Raw genomic sequence first — 21,892 nt, forward strand, 5'->3', positions numbered from 1 at the left:
TTTTGGTTTTTCCTGGTCCTTTTTATAGACTAACACGCCCCCACCCCAAATCCTGCCCAAATTTTAACTTCTGAATAGTGTTACTTCTTTTTCTCCTTTGTTTTCCCGGAGGATTCATTAGAAATCTGAGAGGGCTTTTGCTGCACTCTCTTGAATTTGCTGAATATTTTCCTGAAGCTGCCTGTGGAGTAATGATTAAGTAAAAAGAGCAGAGAAAAAAAATATATCCAGATTTCTAAAGATTCTGAATAAAAACTCAATGTCTCTTTGGTCAAGCAGCTATTTCTGCTGGCTTGGCTATTTCCATATCCTAATCCCCTTCCCTGCTCTCTGTGAAAGAGCTGAATTTTTAATAAAATAAAGGGAAGGAAGGAGTTTTCTCTCTAAAAAAAAAGTAGACATACTGCAGGACCAGAGAGGAGAGACATGCATACATCCCCATTGGCGGAGGGACCTACAGAGCCGAGAAACTTACCACTCGTTAAAAATCCTGCTAATAGGGGATGTCCTTGTCCCTTGTCTGACAAAATATGAGCCTAATGTTTCCTGTGGCATTTAAAAATTTCTTCTTAACCACAAGATGCTCCCCCTGCTTTCTGCTGCCTTTCCTCTGATGTTATGGAAATAGAAACCGATACAATAAATGAGACCAGAAGTTCTTAAAATGCAAATTTCCTGCCCGGAGGCAGCAGGTAAGTGAATCCCGTCCAGCTTGGGGCGATGTATATATAACTATGGGTGTAAATATAGGTATTTAGTAGCAGGGTAAGTGTCTATTGCAATCCAAGGTTGTTTGGTCAAAGATTGTCCTTTAAGTGGGAAATTTATTGCTGCACATGATGCCTGGATGTCTCTTCCACGGGGACAAAAAGACTGTTTATGATGGGAATTAAGTGTTGTCCTCGCCTGTGGTAGCAGACTGAGCTCTATACCCCAGAGGTCCTTTCTAGCCCCATGTTCATATTGTCCTTCATTTTATGATTTCAAAAATACTTTTGGGGTTTGTTTGGGTTTTTTGACGGTACTCTGTGAACTTCCCTGCTGGCTGTAAAAATGGCAAGTGCTCAGCTGTATGCGTGCTGGCATGGTCAATGAAAAAAAAGTCTATGCCATCCCCAAAATGCCTTTGCTGGATGGTGGGGTTGAAGGATTTCATCAGGGGTAATAAAAATAGTGAGAGGAGTGTGGTCTCCATGCCTTTGGCCACACGATGCTGCCCCAGTGTCTTTCAGGGTTATTCTGCTCTGCCCTTCACCTGCTGGTACCGCTGTGGAGAAACTCCTCATTGTTGGCTTGCTTTCTTTTTAATTCTTCTCCTTTTTTTTTTTTCTTTTTTTAATTCCTGTAATGTATGAGCAGAGAAACCACTGGAGGATCATAAAGCTTCATTTCTTCCTGCTTTTGTGACCCACTTGATTATTTCATTTCTCATTGTATATTCTTTTGAGGCGCCTTGTCCGAACGGAAGGAAAATATGTATGCTTATAGGAGCCGTTTGTTTCCCTTTGGCTGGGCAAAATAAGCAGGTATCACACAAGATACGGTTTGTTTCTGCTTGCTGGTCCTAGGGAGGGAGCCGCTATGAATTACTCCATCACGCACCTATGCACAACATCATTCCTTAAAGCTGGTGGGCTGTGTTTGCCTTTGTTTGGCCAGCCTTCTTACTGGGGCTATGAATAAATACAGCGTAAAAATGTGTGTTCCTCAAGTCTGGGTGGCTGTGTGTTTGCTAGATAACAATGAAAAAGTTTGGGGTTAGGAGTTGCGTGGTCATGGTTTGAAGAGACGCCCTGTCCTGTTGTTTCATGGTTGCTCTGCAATGATAATCTGGACCAAAGCCAGTTTTTAAGATTCAGCTATGAAGCACAAATTTGCATTTGTTGTAATTTAGAAGAAAAGAGGAGTCTAGGATGATCTCCATGTTTCCAGCCTGATAGTACCAGCAGGTCCCACCACTGCTGCTAGACCTGCTGGGCATGCCGTGGCTTGGTGGTGGTGGCCACTCTGCTCCAGCCATTGGGCCTGTGCTCGAGGAAAGCTTGATTTTCCAAAAGCAGAGGGCTAGGGTGGGCTGTTTTAAAGCTTTCTTCTCATTTGGGTTGTTCCTGTCCATGCTACTGTGTCCATGGAGCTTGTTCAACGCTGCAGCTTGGACTTCTGATGTAGACAGCGCTGGGAGACGTCAAGGATGGAGGAGCTTCAGGGTTGCCTGTGGTTGTACAACCAGCTCAACCTAAAGGCTATGGAGAATCTGGAGGCTAGGCAGGTGACCATGGATCGTGGATGGACTTGTAGATGCAACTGGCGTGCTAAAAAATCATCTTGCATGCAAATTTTGGTCTGGAAACCCAGTGATGGGGTTTGATACCTGGATTCTTGGGGTAAAGTTTCCACTTGTGCTTTCTTTTGCTTTCAGTGCAAATCAGCCGTGCATGTCTTACGGCTTCGGGAGCCGGCGCGGTCCCCATGCGCCCCACGGCATCACTGCCTGGTGCCAACAGTGTCCCAGCAAAACAGGTCACCACCCTGATAAGTAGAAAAGCAAGGAGTCAAACTCACACTAAAATGGCATTTCAGCCAGAAAGAGCAAAGGGGGTAAAAAAATACCCTGACCATTCGTCTGTGAGTAGCCACCTTGTCGTGCAATCACAATATCGTTTTTCTATTTCATTTTTTTTATGGTTGGCTTAACAATTAAAAGGCTACACTGCGCTTTGGTTTTTCCAGTCTGCTGCATCGTGTGACCCCGGTGACTCCAAGTTAAGCCTCATTATATAATGGTGGGGTGTTTTTTTGGAAAACCTCCATTTCATCCTTTCGGAGCAGAATTGCTGGTTTTGTTTTCTTTCATATCATCATCTTATTTCCCCCCCTCCGCCTACCCCTTCCCTGGCAGGCGCGCGCTGAAGGCGTCAGTCTGGGAGCAGGGTCCTTTTTTCCTTTCTTTTTTTCTTTTTTTTTTTTTTCAAATCTGCGAAGAAAGGAGAAAAAAAAAAAGGTTTATTTTCGTTTGCTTGGGTTACAGCGCCTTTCCCTGCCGTCGGGGGGGAAGGACTACGTGATGTGCAGCAGGTATTTTGTGAATGGAGCACAACCCTGTGACTCCCCGTTGCTTGACCGAAGGGGGAGGCAGGGGAAGGAGAAAGAAATAAAAAAAATAAAAAACCACCACCCAGTGACTCCATCTGACTCGTTTTGGCTGGAAAACTTTTTCAGCGCTGTGGTTCTTAAGCCAGGAGGAAGCTTTCTTCTGGCCCAAGAACAATAAAGGGGTCAGCAGCCTGATCCTCCCTCCTACACCCTCTTCCTTCCATTGTGAGGGGTCTGTGCAAATATCCCGGGCTGCTTCTGCTGGGGCCTGAGGGACCTGAGCAGCACATGTGACATTAAAGAGAGACTCTGCGAACTCAGTAATGCTAAGCTGCAAAAAGAAGAAGGAAAAAAAAAAAGAACGAAAAACCAAAATGAAGTCTCCAAGGTGCTCTATTTCTGGTGTAGCACTGCCCTTGGAGAACATACCAATGAGTGTTTCTCATGGTGGGGGGAAATCTGTCCCCATGCTGTGCATATGTGCTTCTCCACGATGCCACGGCAGCATCTTCCCCAGCGTCTGCTCAACAAGTGGCCAAATCCCCACAGAGGGTAGAGAACCCTCATGTCTCACCAGCCCTTGACCTCCTCGGTTTCTCTGGTTGCCCAAGATGGGGAATTTCTGCTGCTCTCACAGGTGCAAAGCCAGTGTGCTGGTGGCATGCTGTCTCCAGCAAGGATGGAGTTGAAGGAGGTGCGGCTGCTTGCCATCTTGTGCTTGCTCTAAAGATCAACCATCTGGCAGCACCCAGGTTTTCAAGATGGTGCCTTTAATGATGTGCCTGCTTCTCCCTGGATATGTATCACAGACCATGAAGGTCTGAGCCAGCAGTCCCTGGAGTAAGAGGTCTTTGGAGAAGTGCTATGGGGCCTGTGACCCCCGGCAGGGTGTCCACAAGTCCTGTCCATCATTCAGGCAGCCTGCATCTCTCTGTTGTGGGAGGTTGTACGTGGATCAGGGGGCTGCTGTGGTTTTTGTGATATTTCTTGTGAATCCAGAGCAGTCACCAGACTTGCAGAGAACGCTAGGTTCTCCCACCATGAATGGTGATACTCTTTCCAGGTGGCATTTTGTATCTGCCAGGCTAGATGCCACCTGCCTTCCCAAAGGAGAAGGTTGGACCTGTGGCCTTCTAGGAGAAGGCGAGTTCAATGCAGTAAGCCATACCAAAGACTTGATTCATTTGCCAGAGGGAGAGTGGATGATGCCCAATCAAATTGTAGGAACCCCCCTCTGTTTTTTTCTCTCTCTTTTTTTTTTTTTTTTTTCTTTACACAATAACCAGCTAAAAGCATGTGTGACCTTCTTTCGCTGTGTTCCAGCTTGTTGGACCTTGGCACCAAGCAGTCGCATGAATCATGATGGTGATTTTGCCGTAAGGCAGTTCCTGTCGTTATTATCTCCTTGCTGTGTTGATAACACTTTGGTGGCGATGCTCAGGATTTCCTCACACTACAGAGCTTTCCTGAAGATCAGGTCTGCGAGTGGTGGAGGAAGTAGCCATTACGAGATAGCTCCTGGCTGCTGAGAGCTGGGTGGCCAACTTCAAATGTACGTGCGACCTGACATGATCCAAAGAGCATGGCAGCAGCTCCTCTTTCCCCTCATCCGCTTTGTCAGTGCGGCCGAGTGGGAGCTCCTCTGCTTCTGCCAATGCTCCGAGGGCTGAAGCAAGACCAAACCTGGTTATGGAAAACTGTCAGAGGGCAGGACCTCTGGCGATGGAGATGGTGGGGGTGTTGTCCCATGTCTTGCTCAAAATCCCGAGGGCGCAGTAGGAGCATCCATGGCCAGGGATAAATTGTGGGTCTCACACCCACCCCCTTGCAATGCCACAGCGCTGGGACTGCACACACTACGGGGTCCTTTGATTGAAGGGGAAATTATTTTTAGTTCAATTCATAAATGCTTAGACAAACAATTTTATTTAAACCTTTTTTTTCCCCCCATAAATGTCCTTGTTTGAAGGTAAAAGTTGTGAGTTCTTCCAGCCTTGGTGTTACGCTGCTTTTCTCCTGGTACTGGAGCAGCTTTCCGAGCTCTTGCGTACAGCATCTAGCTCCAGGATTTCAGTGGTGCTTCGAAGCAATGTAGCTACACAGGTAACAAATGATAATTAGACGGGCTATGTTGACCTCGGTGGAGGTCAGGTGAAGAGTTCCAAGTTAAAACTGCTTGGCTGCTCTTCCTTGTGTAGAAGAAATAGCACCCAGCTACCCATGGCCAGTGAGGCCACAAAAATATACCATGAGTAGCTCCAAGGGTTGCAGGTGTACCTGAGGCTGGGAACCTGCTGGAGTAGAGGTGGAGCTCCTCAACTACTTGGCCATCCTGCCATTCCTGTCTGAAGTGGAAGCAGATGGCCTCGTTTGGCTTTGTACTTGCCATGTCTTTTCATGGTGTGCTTTGCATACAACACAGGACTTGAATTTATTCTGCCAGTCTTCAGCTTGAGAGAGTCGTTGGTTCAGGAAGGGCAAGGCTGCAGTGCAGCAGCTGGTGGCCGTGCCCTTCTTCTGGGAGGTGTAAGGTAGCTTTCCTGCCATGAGGTTGAATTAAAAGAGAAGGGGGTTTGGCAGTGCAGAAGTCTTTCTGCATGTGCTTGCAGTGAAAACTGATGATCTAGTGGTTGCCTAGAGTGGTTTTCGGTCTGGATGGAATTATCCAGGCATCTTTCACAGATGCTTTTCCAAAGGTGCTTGATTATTTAGTGCCATTGCTATGTGCAGCACAGGCAGATCAGATGTTCGTGCCCTGGTGGGCAGGACTGACTGTTCAGGAGCAGATGAGAATGCAGCAGAGGATGGTTAGAAGTGAATTGGATGCAGACGGGTAAGGGATGGGAGTGGGGCTTGGTGCTTGGTGATGTTCCATTAGTCCACTATCAAGTTCTGGGCAAGCTGCTCCTCCTCGATGAAAGCAATCCTATTTCTGGAGAAATCAACAGCAAATCTTTGTCTTCTGTGTCCAGGTTTCCAATCTTCTGCTCAGCTCTTTTGTCCATATCTACCAAGTCTCGCCTGTGCTGCCTGTTGGGAGTGGTTGCCCCTCTGTGCCACGCAGGCTTTTGCTCTGCCAGATCTCCACACATGCCCACAGCCATCAAGGTTCTAGCATGGGTAGTTGCAATTGAAATCAAATAAAAACTCGTATGAAAGGGCCTGGAAGGCAAAAAAACCCAGTCATGCAGGTGACCTCCAGCCCTTTAGAAGCTGTGCGGTCCCTTGGAATATTCCCCATGGGGTGCTGCACTTTGCTGTGGGGGAGAGCATGGTGGTTTCATGGATTTCGTGTTGCCACACATCTCTTCTTCCCCTGCGTGTACATCAAAAAGCTTTTCAGGTCTTAAGATATGCAGAGAGCCCCCGTGCAAGGGCCAGGTTCAAGAAGGCTCCTGCCCTGGGAGATGAAGACTGTGGTAGCTCAGAGTTTCTGCTGGAGATTTAAGGAGTCTCTCTGGGTTAGGAGCTGCGTACAGTAGGAACAGTCATCAGCCTCATCTTACGTGCACCTTGTCTCACTGGTTAGGATTGTTTCCCCTGTGGAGACCATCAAGAATTTCCGTTATTTCCTTTCCTGAGGCTTTGTTTGGGTGGGGATTTCTGGAAGGTATTTCACAGGCAGGTATAATTAAAGAAAGGCACGCTTTGCCTGGAGGCTAGACAGGGTTTCTTTAAAGCCAAGCCTTTAGCGTGGCGGCAAAACAGACACCATTTGTTGCCTGGTCCAGTGGAGGGGAGGTCAGGGAAAGGGGGGAGTTAATCAGCTGGGAATCATCCCAGTTAAACGCTGTGCACTGGGGTTAAGGCCCTTATCCAGCAAATCCTTGAAATATGTGCTTAATTTTAAGTCCCCCTGACTTCAATCTGTTTACTCTTGTGCTTAACTTTAAGCATGTGCCTAAGTGCTCGGCTGGCTGAGAGCCAAGACAAACAGTAGATGGGAGCAGGTTCGCATAAAGTAAATGATTTACTGGACTGAAGTCCCATGGGACAGTGGATGCTGTAGAAGGTCTGGGATGATGGGAGGAAAAAGTGCTGCACGTCCCATCTCCGTCAAGTTATTCAGCTTTGGGTACCACAGACCTGGGGCTGCGCTTACCTTACGGGGAGCATCCCAGTAGTGTAGTCTCTAAACGGGTACCTGAATTTCAGTGTCTCTATTTTGCTCTTCTGAAGGCATCGGCCTCACCCGTAGCCTTGTGTGTACCACAGACACTACCTTGGTGAAAAAAAAAATTTTTTTTCCTCCTAATTGAGAGAGAGGGACATTTTAGTGGGGAAAATAGCCTTGATTTTATCATCAGAAGAGGAAGGGGAGCAGATTATATGACCTGACTAATAAATCTTCACAGGAATTTGTGGGGCTGCATTAACACTTACAACAAAAAGGACTCCTGTATTAGCACAGGCTTTTATAATGGCTTTATCTTCTTCTTTCCTGTTCCAAGCTAATTCCTGAAAGCCTTCTTTTAATCCCCCATTTGCTCATCCAGCCTGGACTTCTTAGAATGGCAAAGGGGTGGTTTTTTTCTTTATTTTTAATCTATGAATGACAGCACTTAAAGCTAATAACTATAGCTGTGGCAGCACAAAAATGAAAAGCCACCATCAGAAAACAAGATCTGTGGTTTTTGAAAACACCACTGCCAGGGGTTAAGGGAAATCTGCAGCTGGAACAAATACAGTGCTCGTCTAACTTCCTTAATAACTGCTGGGGGAGTGGGCAGTTGCCAGATGAAGGAAGCGTGGTTAGCCATCGAGTCTTTGAATGCAGCTCCGTTTCCCCCTCTCATCCATGGAATTTATATTAACCTCCAGCTTTTCTTAGCTGGTGGGAATTACTATTTTTTTTTTGTTTGTTCGCATGAGGAAGAGCCTAGCTTTTGTTTCTTAGGTTTGTCAGAGGAGTGGAGGAGACAGTTCTGCTCCTTGCGCAGCGTTCTTGCTGGCAAAAGGCCATGGATGTTAAAGGAATAATTTTTGGCGGTGATAAGGAGAGAAAGGCCGAGGCTGCCAAGCACAGAGACACAGGCCTCTGATGACTTGGTTTTGGGAAGGGCAGGCTTGAGCCATACTGGCTCGCCAGGTTTCTCTGATCCCAGCAGAGATGCAGGCAGGAGGAAGGACCCGCGTGCCTTTGGCATCTTGTACACAGGTGTAACTGTGTACAGTGGGCGGAGAGCAATATGCCAGTGAGGACGTCTTGCTTTTGGCAAGGTACTTGGCTACTTTATTTAAGGCTGTAGGCAGACGCACAGGAGAACTACCCAGGTGAGTCTGGAGTATAGCATGGGAGATGTCATTTTGCATCCCAGGGCTGCCATAGGGCCACTGCGTTGACTTCAAGCCACTGTTGAAGGCATAGCATCTGTGGGATGCTTATGGCTGCGGTGCTGGCAGTGGCAGGCAGGGGTCCTGGATAGAGAAGGGAGCCAGCTGAATGGACACAGGGAGCGTGCTGGTTGCCGAAATTCCCAGCCCTCTTTGGTAGTGAGCAGTTGGGCAGCCAATTCCGAGTTGCTCATCATGAAGTTCATCTGCAGTTTTCCCATTGTGCCCCTTCCTGCTTGTTGGCCATACCGTTCTTGGTGACTGCTATCCCAGACCTTTCCCAGTTTCTGGAGCTGAGCCCATCGTGCAGGCACAATCATGCCAGCAAGAAGTGCACCAAGGAAAGCAGAAAGGAGCTAAAAAAGCCCTAGTGAATAGGGGCAACGTGATGCAAGACATCCCAGTGAGCAAGGTCTTTGGTGCTGGTCACCTGCCACATGAAAATATCCAGGAGCTGGGTTGGTTTGTTGAGTCTTGGTGCTGATTCTTACAGAATTGTAGAATCGTTTAGGTTGGAAAAGTCCTTTAAGATCATCGAGTCCAACTATTAACCCAGCATCACCAAAACACGTCCCTAAGCACTTCATCTTTTAAATCCCACCAGGGCTGGTGACTCTACGACCTCCCTGGGCAGCCTGTTCCAGGGCTTGACAACCCTTTCAGTGAAGAATTTTTTCCTAATATTCAATCTAAATCTGATCTTTTTCCCCACTTGGTTCTGTTAAAACACCTGGAGGTGTGTCCTGTTGGCCAGCTTGAAATGATTTTGGAGTTGTCATGGTTGAAGTTCCGCCTTTGCAAGACACAGGGAGTGGATATGGCTGTCCTTTGGATAAAAAACCAGTTTTTCAGGATTAATTTTGGTGGCAATGCCAGATCCATTTCCAAATGTCAGATTTGGAGACTGCTGTAAAGCAGCTACAAACATGCTTTTCTTACTCCTCCTCTTTTTACTGTTCAAAGTAGTGCATGGCTCCCAGAGGTCTGCAAAGCACCAGTGAAAAACCACCAGCGTAATTAATATATGATGTGATATGATTGATACTCTGTGGCAAGTGCATAATGTTTTCTGTGCTTGTCCCTGTGTTAAAACCCATTACAGCAGGAGGAATCTTAGTCCTCGATGCATAAAAAGAAAATCCTGGGAGGGAGCAGATGGACACTCAAGAAGCAGTTTCTTCTACCCAGGTACAAACTGCCAGCAACCTGGCAAGGAGAAAGTCAAGCCCTTGTGTTGCACAGCCCACACTCTTGCAAAGGAGTGGGACTTTTCAAAGGGAAGAAAGAGGCTTTTATAAGATTAAATTGGCATTTACACATTGGGGTATTTTCCGAGCTGGGGTGGCTGCAACATGGGATCCTCACTTGCTCTGTCTGGGCTGAACTAGACTAAGCAGAGACTTCAGAAAGGAGAAAAAACATTTCTTTGTGGGTTAGTCCTGGGGAAAGTGCATTGGCTGTGTCTTCAGCCAGCTGCAAACGGAAATATCTGTTGTGTGAAAATGTTTCCAGCAAAATACAAGGGTCTTGGAGAAGGAAAGGAGGGTGATATTCTGCACAGCTTGCTTCAGCCATGAGGTCTACAAAGAAAGGACCACTGGTGGACCAAGAAGGGCTGCCGCCACCACCACCCCTATTAAAGTTGATGGCAAAATTCCCTTTTGCTTTGGTGGAGCAGTGCACGGATCATAGTGATACGGATCATGGCAAAAAATGCTCATTGACTTATTAACAATTGCCTGTGATCTTAGGGTGTTGCAAAACTTCATGCACTTGGAAGGCCTCCAATGGGAAGTGCCAAGGGCTGAGCAGCGAGAAAGTTCTCGCAGAGCCTCTGGATCTACCCATATTGAAAGAAAAGAGGAGCCACCTCTTGTTTGTAAGGTTATGAAGTTATCACTCTGCAAATAAGGGGTTTCATCACTGTTGGACTGTCCCAGCTCCTGGGAGTTTGCATGAGCTGGAGCTTCTGTAGGCTAAAACCCCGGTCCACCCAAGAGGAGAAGATTTGTGGGGGCCTGGTTCTGGGGGATTGCACAAATGCACATGGAAAATATGCCATCTTTTGTTAATAATAAGGGTGACATGAAAATATATTTGGGTACAGCCCTTACCTCCTGCTGAGAGCGATGCTGAGTTTGAGGTGAGCATACCCAGCCAGGGCAGGCTGTACCAGTGCTGGGGATTGCACAGGCCTTCAACAGACCCTCCAGCTAAGGGGGCGACCTGGGCTCTGGTCCCAGATTCCCCGTTGTCCTGTGGGCTGTGTTTGTAGATTGCCTTATAAATTCATTGCGGAGTCCCTATTCTGCCTGCAGGTCTCCTCCTCGTGACGCTGTCCGCCACAACGGCATGACGGGGAGGTGCTGAGGTCCTGCCATCTCACCTGCCTGCTTCATCTCAGCTGGAGAGGCATGGTCAAACGGCACATCGAGGCGCATAAGTGGGGAATGCTAGGCTTTGAAGGTGACAAGAGACAGGGAAAACCAGACTGGGGAACATGAAAAATATAGAGGAAAATTATACTTTAAAGAAACGCGAGGTCCCAGAGGGACTGAAATAGCTCGAGTTACAAATACTCCCATAGCAACCTCATAACACTCTACATCCCAACTAAAGCAGTTCCTCCCTCACCCCCAAACTGGCAAAAGCCACAGAAAATGTAGGACAAGCTTTTCAGAGCAGCACAGCCCTTTCTCAGAATGATCTTGGGCTACCTGGGCAGACCGCAAACCAAATGCCAGGTGTGGTGCCTTGTGGTCGTGAGTGATGTGGGCGGTATTTATTCCCAATATTAGCTGAAAAAGGCTCCCTTTTCCTGGGGAAAGCAAACTCAGGTCACCAGTGTTGTTTATTTTAATGGTTCTTGGAATATTCTACATTTAAGGACTCCAAGCAATGGCATGGTTATATCTGTATTTACTGGATAAATGTATTTTTCTGTTGATGGGATGCTTTACTGCTGACAGTAGGGTTTGTTTTTAAGCCTGACCGGGGTAGAGGAAATACATACAAATAAACAATAAACCTAAACAACACTAAAATAACATCAGTTAAAACAATTAGAGTTACTTCCACTCACAAAGTATTGTTCCCATTTTTGCTATAACATGGGAAAAAAACTCCGTTTCCTAAGTCAGCTTGTAACTGATTTTGGATTTGCGGATTCTTGTAACAAAAGGGGATTTCTTTTGTCTGTTATTTATATTCTTCCTATGGCACCACATGTCCGTGTCGGTGTGTCTGGAGCACCCTGTTTCAGTGCAGCAGCGTTTCCAGCCTGTCTCCATCTCGGTGGCTTAGCCAGGGCTTGGTGGCACCGGCTGAGGTTTTCTTCCTGCTGTCCTGGTTGCACAGATGTGCACGTGTGTGTTTGCAGAGGCAGCTCTTCCTAGGAGACTTTGTCCTGGATTTTAAAGTTTTATTATCTCTGAATTATGTATAATTCAGGAGCTTAGGGGCCAAGAGTTAAAAATAGACCCTGGAAAACTCGCTGTCAGTAATCAGCAGAAGGCATTGAGGAAGGTTCACTTGGTACATTTCACATGGGATGCTTTGCCTGATTATTCTAACGCCTTAATTGCATTTGCATCCTGCGCCCCTCATGGGGAGTTTTACGCTGGGTTGTTCCACCATTCTGTGTGTCTTTTGTTCCATCCCAGAGCCGGCTGCAGAGGGGTGAAGTGGGACAGCTTAGCTGCTGTGAAGTATTTAATGCCATTTTAAATGCTGTCTTCCCTCTAGCAGGTGTCTGCTTTCTGTAAGCGTCTAAATGGTAGTTCTTTGGGTCACGAGAGGGGTCGTGTAGACCAGCAGTGATGCGCAGCAAGTGGCAGTCCTGGAGGTTGCATCCCTGGGGCAACGTGGGAAGGCAGAGCCCTGTAAGGAATAGTGCAAGTGTTTTTAGTGGTAAATAAAGAGTGGTGTGTAGCTGTGACAGTCCTGATCACCGTCACGGCCATCACTCCTCTCTGTTCCCACCCTTTTTTCTGGAGAAAGTCACCTCCAAGGTGCTCATCACCGAGGCATGCGTGCTGCAGCTGCGCATTCCGTCTTTGCTGGTGATGTGTGATTCATGGTGTGCTCCCCAAAGATGCAGTTCATCAGGAAGTCCTCCAAACTGGGACATGTCCCAGGAAACAACTTCCTATGCCTCCTCTTTGAGGCATGTCGCGCTGTGCCATGATTCATTGGGGAAGCACGTGCTACTGTCAAGGTCCCATAGAGCATCCATCCTCTGCCATGGGACTTGCCACATCAGTGGTGGCAAAGCTGGAGGAGTTTTGCTCCATTTCCAGCTTCTGGGTGGCTGGAAACTAAATCTGCTTTGCCAGCCCTATAGTTTAATTTACCGCTGGCTCCAGTGACTGAGGTTGAAGAAGGCATCCTTGGAGGTTGCCAGGACCCATGGGTGCTGTGATGGGAGGGTGCTTGTGGGTGAGGAGTGATGGGAGAGCTGCAACCGCGAAGTGCTGTAAGGATTTACCTGCCTTTTACCTTGGGTGATGAGTATTTTGTAAAACTGTTGCACTTTCTATTCCATTGATGTTAAGCACCAACTAATTCCTTATTCAGAAGCAACTATTATTATAAGGACCTTCCAGGAAAAATGAATAGCTTGCAATTTGAAGGAACAGATTTATCACTTAAATTTTAACAGAGAGGAAATAATTTCCAGGCGGCTTCCTGACATTGTTTGGTATTCTTCCATGGCTTCCAAAGCAGGTCAAGGGTTTGGTTAATGCCTCAGCCTTCTCCTTTCAAGAGGTAAAAAATTCCCCTTGTGTAAGAGAAGAGAGTGGGTTGCAGACCAGTGCTGTGGGAGTTTCTGGAAGCGAAAGAGGCAACAGCAAGTGGCCTCGAAGGAGATGGCTCTGCTGGAAGTGCCCACCGGACTTAACGTGTGTTGATAGATGGTGGGTAGAGGAGGTGGGGATGATGCTAGTGGAAAGGTAGCGGTGCTTGTGCCATGTTTTTCATGTGCAATTATATGGCTGGGTTGGTTGTACTGAGTATGGACCCCTTTGGCACCACAGGTGTGGGACCAGCACAGTAGAAGTTGAATATATCTGCAGCTCTGTGCTGTCCCAGACTTGCCTGCCAGAGATAATCCATTCTATAGGCAGATGAAAGCCTTATCATGGGGTGTCGCAGGTCACTGGGTTGGTTTCTGCAGATAATTTCTGGAACCACAGTATATTTATTTTTTTATGCTCCCTCCAACCTCGATATTTCTGTTGTTGCCTTTGTGCATGCAGATGGGTCATCTTCAAGGCCGCCATGAGCCCAACCCCACCTCACCCTTCCCACCTCCCCATAAAAGAAATCCCACCCTGACCTTTGTGTGCAGTAAAACCCAGTGAAACTCCTGGCACCTACCGCAGGGCTAATAACCTGTTTGTTCAGTTCAGGCCTTCTGCAACCATTTGTTTAAGATAAGCAAGGGCGGAGATGTTTCTTGAGGGCACAGAAGGCTCTTGAGATGAAGCTCATGCGGACTGATCCTGTGATATGGATCATTTCTTTTCCTTCTTACATCACCCCAACACTGTTTTTTTTCCATAAGTCCAGTTGCTTTTCTCAACCTTTTGTTCACTCACAGGGTTTCAGTGTTGCTGTGTCCTATTCAGGCATCTTCATCTGCTTGACTGTCATGGGCCGGGTGTGTTTCTGCTGCTTGGGAACATCTATGGAAAAGGTTGAATGAATGGGTATGAGTGAAGGTGGGGTGAGGTTTCACATCAGAAAGTCAGGCTGCATTACACATGAAGACCATGGGGGTGAAGCAATGAGCCCCATTAGCTCCCATATGAACTCTCATAGCCCCTAGAGTCTTTGTGGAAGACCCATGAATTTGGCCACCCCAGACAATACTTGCACTTGAGAAGTGCTGAGGTAGAGGAGAAGGAGGGAGGGTGCAGGTTGGTCCCAACTAGGACCATCCCTTTTGTAAAGCAGTTGCTGTCAGATGCCCAAGGAGTCCCTGGGATTTGCTGCCTAAGGGTGGTCACAGAAGGACCACCAGCAGCAAAAACCTCTGCCTTGTTTCTGCTCATCTCCTGGTGATTTGCCGTGGATTTACCATCCCCAGTAAAAGGCAAAGCTGGTGCTGTCCTCCAACTCCTTCAGCTGCTGCTGCTGCAGAGGAGGCATGAGAAAAATGATAGCAAAGCTTTGGCTTCTAGCAGGGTAGCTCAAAAACCAACACTTCCCTCCTCTGGTCCTGCCCCTCTTCTTCATGTCCCTCCCCGCCAGAACCCTGCAGTTTACTGGACTGAGATGTGGGGTGGGATGGCTCAGAAGAGGGACATTGCTGGGGGGGGACAGGTATCAGCTGGGGGGAGAGGTGGAGGCTCTTGCATTGCTGCAGATTGCCAACAAGATCTTGAAAGCTTTTTCTTTGTTCTTTCATTAAACTTTGATGTAAATGGGTCTGGGGCAGTGGAGAGGCAGCTGCCAGCTTTCTGGATTCCCATGGGCAGGAGGATGGGGTTGAAGGCTGGGCAGATAACTTCGTTAGAAGAGGAGTGCACGTGGGCATCAGACCTGCTCCCCTCCTCTGTCTGTTTGCAGCATCTTCAGTAGATGACAGATTTCCCTTGGCGTATGCTGGCTGTCCATATGACAGTCACCTAAGCTTGCCAGACATCACCTTCCCTTCTCCAAGAGCTGCTTTCCCTGAAACATCTAAAAATGAACACGCACATCACAGCATAGCTGCTCTCTAGGGGACTGGCCTGGAGAGCAGACCGGTCCTGAGTGCCCCTTCTTTGCCAGAGCTGTTGGCCTTTCTTGTTAGAGTGTGCATGTTTATAATTTAAACTTGACTTACACATACATGTGTGTGTTAGAAGTCCCATGGGCATCTCAGGTTCTGCTCCAAGCTTCCCACCATGTAAACTGCAGAGTATTTAGCTCCAAAATTGAAAATGACCTCTATTAGTGATTCTTCGTGAGACCATGGGCTCCTTCTTCTTTGCTTTTCCCACACCCCTTACTTCCAGATCCAGCAGCACTGAAATGCTGGTTTGTTACATTCTCCTCCAGCCACCTGCAAGTAGATTTTAAAATAAAACCGATGTGCGAGAGTGGTCAAACGTGATTTTGCTGTCCACTGAGAAGTTCCAAACTTGCCTATGAAAAGCATGAGCACCTGGGTTTGATGGTGTCTTCTGGCTCTAGCAGGAGCAAAAAACATCCCTCTTGTATAGGTCTTCTTTGTAGACCCATTGTGGAGCAGAGGGTGGTCTTCAGCCTTGCAAAACATTTCCCTTTGGTTCTGCTCAGGAATTTCAGATTCCTATAGAGTGTGTCCGCTGAAAGATGGAAGAGCTGCATTTCAGATCCAGGTTGTCCTCAGCAAGCCAGCTCTACTGAAGGCACTTCCACTACTGTCCTGCATGACCCATGGTGGGGAGCAGCCTTCAGACAAGCCCAAGAGAGCCACATCATCAAGGCACTCACCGTGCCCTTGGGACTCTGGTCCATCCCCACCCACCCAGCACCCTCAGTCATCTTGCAGCCACTCCACCCTTCTTGAGAGTTGCTGATACTTCCTTTTACATCAGCCTGCTGCACAAAAGAAGTCGACTTTTCTCCCTTCCAAATTTAGCTCTGTTTAGGCACCAAAATAGACGGGAGTAGGGATCAGTGACTGTTTTTTTCCAAAACATTGTCTCATGACTAGGACTAGGGAAAGCAACTGCTCAGCTGGAGAAGTGAGATGCTTGATTTTCCTAACGGGAGCATGAAGTTCTCCTTTGTTCAGACATGGGCAATGTCCAGGAGGACTCCTTGGATTAGGAGCCTTATTGCCGTGTCATTAATCCATGTCTCACCCCTGTGCTGTCTGCTGGTGATGGGCAGAGGTCTGTGGAAGCACAGAGATGCTCTGCAAGGAGGACCTGCAGCAATGCACCACCGTACATACGGTTTCTAGTTGGAAAGACCAGAAAGGCAGCTCCTGAGACTTTAACGAAGGCTTCGCATTGAGGAAGTCGGTGCTTTAGGTCCTTCTGTTCTGCACAGATAGTTTCATTTTTCCAGGGTAGTTGTATTTGCATGTGTGTCTGCAAAGCAGCTTAAATACTTAAAAATACCCCAAGCTTTAGCCTGTTGTGGTAGCGCAGCATTTGGAAATGGCCTTACTGAGTATTGTGCTATTTTTAGCCTGATTTCCTAAAGTAGCATGGCTGATGTGAATGGGACGTGTGTGTCTGCTCCCTTCCTTCCTTTTATCACTCGGTTCGGTACTCATTGGCCAATTTCAAGCAAATTTTCCGAGGAACAGAGATCTTGGAGATATTAAACTCCTCCTATGCATTCCATGAAGAGAAGTGATTTGGAACATAAGCAATGAGGAAGATTCAAACCACAGCCCTCAGCAGTGAAGGTTCAGTATGATTCTAAGCTATTAGACTTTAAAGATGCCACACAGAACTAACCATGAGGTGTTTGGCTGCAGGAGCCCAGGTTAGACCTGGTGATAACTTAACCACAGCCCCAGGAGAGCAAGTTGCCACCTTTCCCTACTCCCAGACTACCTCTTACTAGTCAAAGATGTGCTCTGTGTGAGTTGTGAGGTGAGATCTACAGAGCATGAGGAGAGCTTTTTCTGATGCTGGATGTGGAGGCCCACAGAACAGTAGGACAACACTCATCACTGAGCAGATCCTGGCAGGATGAGCAGATGTGCAAGAAGGCTAAGGTGGCTTCACCTAACGATGGCCCCTGTACTATCGCTCTACGGGCTCATGTAGGATGCTGCGGCTGGTGTGGTACCTCTGGGTGTTAGGGGTGTTTCAGTGGGAGAGGAGGATCATTTTTGGTCACCGAGAGTGGGTACTTCTCTTGAACGTGCTTTCTAATGCCTGTGCTACACCGTATGATCGTGGCATATCCAGTTTTTCTCTGGAAGAGTTAAAAGTCAAGAAGAAAGTTAAAAGGGAAACTACCTTCTCAGGAAGCACACTTCAAGACCGCAGCCAAAACAAAGGTCAAACGGGGACATGCAAGCCAGCAGCAGGACTTCCCCAAGGGCTTGATGAGTTCAGTGCTTGAAGTCTCCAAGAGCAAAGGTCTCCCAAGTGGAGGGCTCCAGCTGCCATGGGAGCTGCAGAGCTGCTGCAGTGGCAGTTAGTCCGGGCTCTTTGCAGATGGCCAGGGTGGATGGTCACAATAAACCTTGTTGGTCTTGGGCTTGGGGATGGTTTCTCCAGTCTGCAAACTTAAATTCATTAGCATACCCAGCAACCCTTCTCCTCCATTACCTCTTCCGCCAGAGGAACTAAAAATATTATCTCAGTAACTGCTACTAAAATTAACTGTCATTTTTAAGGCTTTTTAACAGAGAGAGAGACTGTTCTCTTTTTTTTTTAAGTTGGTGTGTTATGTTGTCATGCCAATGTGGCAAAGCTGCTGCTCGGTGAGACGCATTCCCACCCAGCCCTTGCCCTGGCCCAGGCTGCTCCCTCGTGGCTCCTCGTGCGTGGTGATTCACCAGCAGTGGCTGGAGCTCTGAGGCTAAGATAGATTGCAATGGAAATAAAAGGAGCGACTTTTACAGGGCTTTTATTGCCAGCCAGGGAAGTACAATACTGCGTAAATAAAATTCATTATGGTTATGACAGCTCTGTGGTCCCTGGAAAATAAATAATACTTTGCACTTCATAGTACCTTTCATCCAGGAACCTCAGAGCACTTTGCTGACGTTAACAAAGCCTCACGATGCCCACAGCAGGATGGTAAATACAGCATCCCTCTTATCAGATAGAGATACAAGTGAGAGAGTTGGCACCTCCAGTGGAGACAGGACAAGATAGCAGCTTGACTTACATGGAGATTTTCCACTGGCTTGGCTTGGGCAAATCACTGAGCATCCTTGTCGTCCCAGTGGTTCCCAGTAAGGTGTATGCCACCCATCCCTTCCGCAGGGGCTGACTGGCTCGCGGTGGGCAGGATCAGCGAGGTGCCCATGATGTGGTTGTTGACTTGCCAATGGCATGGGGGCACAGCCCCAGCAGACCTGCCAGCTGTGGCTTGTGGTGGCTTACTCCAGTATCCTCAAAATGGTGCTGAGCATCATCCCTTTACAGACATTTTTACGGCTAGGTTTTAGATAAATATATAAGTACAAGGGAAACAACCCAGTGAAAGTGGCTGGTTTAGGTGCACCAGTATCAGCAGTGTCATGTGTGAAGTGGGTGAATTCCCCGTAGGTGGTACACATTGGGATCTATCCACACGTGGTCCAGTTATCTGCCCCGTGTGGTTTCTCCCATACAGAAATTGCAGATAACTTCATTCCCTGCTCATTGCAATGGCCCTGAGGGGGTACAAGAAGTCTGTGGATTTCCAGACCTGCATCGATAGGGTCTGAGATATTGTAAGGATGTTTGGATAGGAACTGTTTCTTTTATCATGCTCACGTTGGGTGTACGGCTCTGTCTCACTGTGACCCCTTCCGTACTGATGCCCCCTGTATCTTGAAGCTGATCGCTGCTTTTCTCTCTGTTTTACAGGGTTACCATCCATTGCCTCATGAAGCTGAAATCGCACACACCAAAAAGCTGTTCAGAAGGAGGAGAAACGACCGGAGGTAGGTGAAATCTCTTTAATGTTTTTGTTAAAAAATTATTATTATTTTCTCTCCTATCATTGCACATTTTCCCGCAGTGTGTTAGGGAGTGTCTTTGGACAATACTGCTGTTTAGCAGCTGCCACCGTTGGGTTAATGCGTAAACTTTTGTTTGAGCTCTAACGTCCTGAAAATGCAGAGTGTGTCCATCCCCCTGGTTTGCCTTCTAAATGCAGAATATGTCCTGTATGGCTCCAGGAGTATCTTAAGGACCTCCTCTAGCCCTTACGCTTATTCCAGCATAGCCAGATCCCCCGACTTGTATTAGAAGAGGCAGCTGGCAACATATTATCTGCAAAAGCTTTGAATCCTTGTGACATGCTTCCTCTCTTTCTGTTGGAAGGCAAAATCTGCTGACTTTCAGGGTCACCTGCAATTGTACGGGTTGAGAGGGGTTTGCAGCGAGCCTGGGATGCCTGTCTGCATGAAGGAGGGGATGTGTGAAACAGGCAGCCGCGCTCCTGTGTCATTGGTGATTTCAATCCATTGAGTTAATTTAATTGGGTCAGTTGGATATTTAATTGTGTAAATTGCATATTTAATTATATGAGGGCATCTAGAGTCCTTGTTAGGAATTGTGACTGTGGTTAAATGTGAAAATAAGTGGGCAATAAGGGAGTTAGTTGTATATACAGCTTTATTTCTGCTGACGTGTTCTGCTCTGGCTGAGACAACCGCGGCAGTAAAGCATTTCTGAAACCAGGAGTTTGCAAGGTTAATGTGATTGAACAGGAGGAAATGTGGCCAATGTTTTCTCCTAGAATGAGTTGAAATCTGTATCTGAGCTGTGATGCCTCACAGGGGGATTTCTGGGGGAGTCCTACAGACTACTGTAGTAGTAGTAGTTGGAGTGTGTCCTCAAATCTCCCCATCATTTCTGGACTCATGAACAGCCATGATGCAGTTAAGTCTCTGTGTGGATCAGTTTTCCCAAATTTTACCAAGAGACCAAAAACCGGCTGAAAAGAGTTTGCTCAGGTGTCCTAGAAACGTTCTTCTGTGGGCGGAGGGAGAAGCAGCAGCAAACTCCCATTTTCTGTCCTCTTTGGGGTTCCCTCCTTTTTTCCGGTATATAATTTAAGAGGCAATTTAGGCTTGTGATTTAAGGGGAAAAAGAAACAAACACAAAATGTCTTGTTTCAGCTGGGTGATCGCCAAGATGTAGTTAAAACCAAGCAGAAGTCTGCTTATGTTGCAGGAGCGAGTTGGGTGGGCTTCCTTGTAGCACTGGGCTGGGCTCCCCAAGAAATGTTGGTGGACGCTGGAGTATCCTGTTCCCATCCCGGCTCACCAAGCAGGTCTTCCTCTGCCATCCAAAAACTGCATGATGCTGCGGGAAAGCAGACCTGCACAGCCAAGGGGTCTCCTCCCTGAAGCTGCATGCCCAAAGCTGCGCTGAACCAGAGCCATGGAACTGCCTGTTGGTTCTTCCCTCCCATGTAAAAAAAACAGAGGAATCACAGATGTGTGTTTCTGTTTCTTTTCCTTTCTGATCCCTTTAGATAAACCATCAGCAGACAGAAGCATGCAGCCCCCCAGGGCATCCCTGCCTCTTGCACAGGTGGCAAGGAGAGATAGCAAAAGAAACTGCCTTGGGCTGGCGTTGGGAGATAGAGGGGTGAGATGCAGCCCAGACCAGGTACACTAGGATAATATCCCAGGAGGACAGACAGAAGCCTTAAAACCCAGTTGATACGGCATCATACAGGAGGAGACGTGGGGCCATTTCAGCTCTAAGCAGTCATGAATGAAATAAAATGGAAAGAACAGAAGGTATGCAGTCCTGCCCAAGCCCTCTGCGGATATCCATGGTTGTGTCAAAGCTTAGACAGAAAAATACATTCATTTTAATTGCAAAAAGCGAAGAAGTTCGGGTAGAGGGAGCTGGAGTAAAACAACAGTCTCTTAAGTAATAGGTTAAACAGAAAAGGCACGGTTCCATCCCCTAGACTTCAGCTGGAAACCTCAGCACCCCCCTTCTCCCTAGACCATATGGTTTGATGCTGGGGGGTTTCAGGGTCCCCTTGTCCCTGTGGTGTGTTTGGGACTAGCAGGTTAGTTTTGGTCCTTCTGGTGCCACTTGAGATGCCCCCAGGGAGCACTGACTCCTTAAAATCAATTTCTAGCAGTAAGTGAGGTCTCGGAATACTTAATTTATGAGAAAAGCATGGTAGAAATAGGGGGAAGAAAGGAAATAGGTAAAAAACCTCAGACTGTTTTGGAGCACAAACAGGTTACAAAGCTGTTCACAGTTCATTGCAGTGCTGTTATCTTAATGTCCCAGGCATCATTCTAGGGGAGAAAAGCTTCATTGCAGAGCTGGTGGAGCTACACAGGTGATATAAACATCCATCAGGCTGAGATTTTTTGGCCAGCAAAGCAGTTGGGAGCTACGGGCTTTTTGTTTTAAACCTCATCTGGATACAGAGAGACTCAAAATTGCAAGACCATGGACACTGGAGGCAGCAAGGCTTGGGAGAGGCTGAGCAGGGGTGTTTGGTGGTGTGTGGGTTGAGAGTGGAGTTAGGAAACGGCTCTGGATGCCTGGACACAAGGGAAGAAGAGCTAGTTCTAGAAAGGGGCTGGTAGCAGCCAAGGGTGGGAGTAGGGTTGACATGCAATGGATTTGCAAGAAGAAAAGAGGTTGTCCTGCTCTGTTGTTTAGAAGCAGGTGTGACCCCAAAGCCTTGGCACAGGCAGCTTTTCCCCTTCTCCTGAAGGTGATGAGCACTTGGCAGCAAGCAGTACCCCAGACCCCACAAGCAATGCCTGTACGTGGTGCACCAGCTCTCCCTACCCAGGACCAGCCTCGCCTGAGGATGACACGTC

At 47.5% G+C, this 21,892-nt stretch overlaps 1 protein-coding gene across 4 annotated transcripts in view; it reads left to right on the forward strand.

The window, feature by feature from the left end:
* The window catches only part of CTIF (cap binding complex dependent translation initiation factor), a 141,543-nt gene that overhangs the window by 58,611 nt on the left and 61,040 nt on the right, over positions 1–21,892 (forward strand). For all 4 annotated transcript variants that reach the window (XM_056325211.1, XM_056325212.1, XM_056325213.1 and 1 more), the window contains one exon: positions 18,948–19,024. In XM_056325211.1, coding sequence (XP_056181186.1) covers positions 18,948–19,024 — 77 coding nt within the window. The remainder of the gene's footprint in view (positions 1–18,947; positions 19,025–21,892) is intronic.

This window comes from Falco biarmicus, chromosome Z (genome assembly GCF_023638135.1).
Source record: "Falco biarmicus isolate bFalBia1 chromosome Z, bFalBia1.pri, whole genome shotgun sequence".
Taxonomy (NCBI): domain Eukaryota; kingdom Metazoa; phylum Chordata; class Aves; order Falconiformes; family Falconidae; genus Falco; species Falco biarmicus.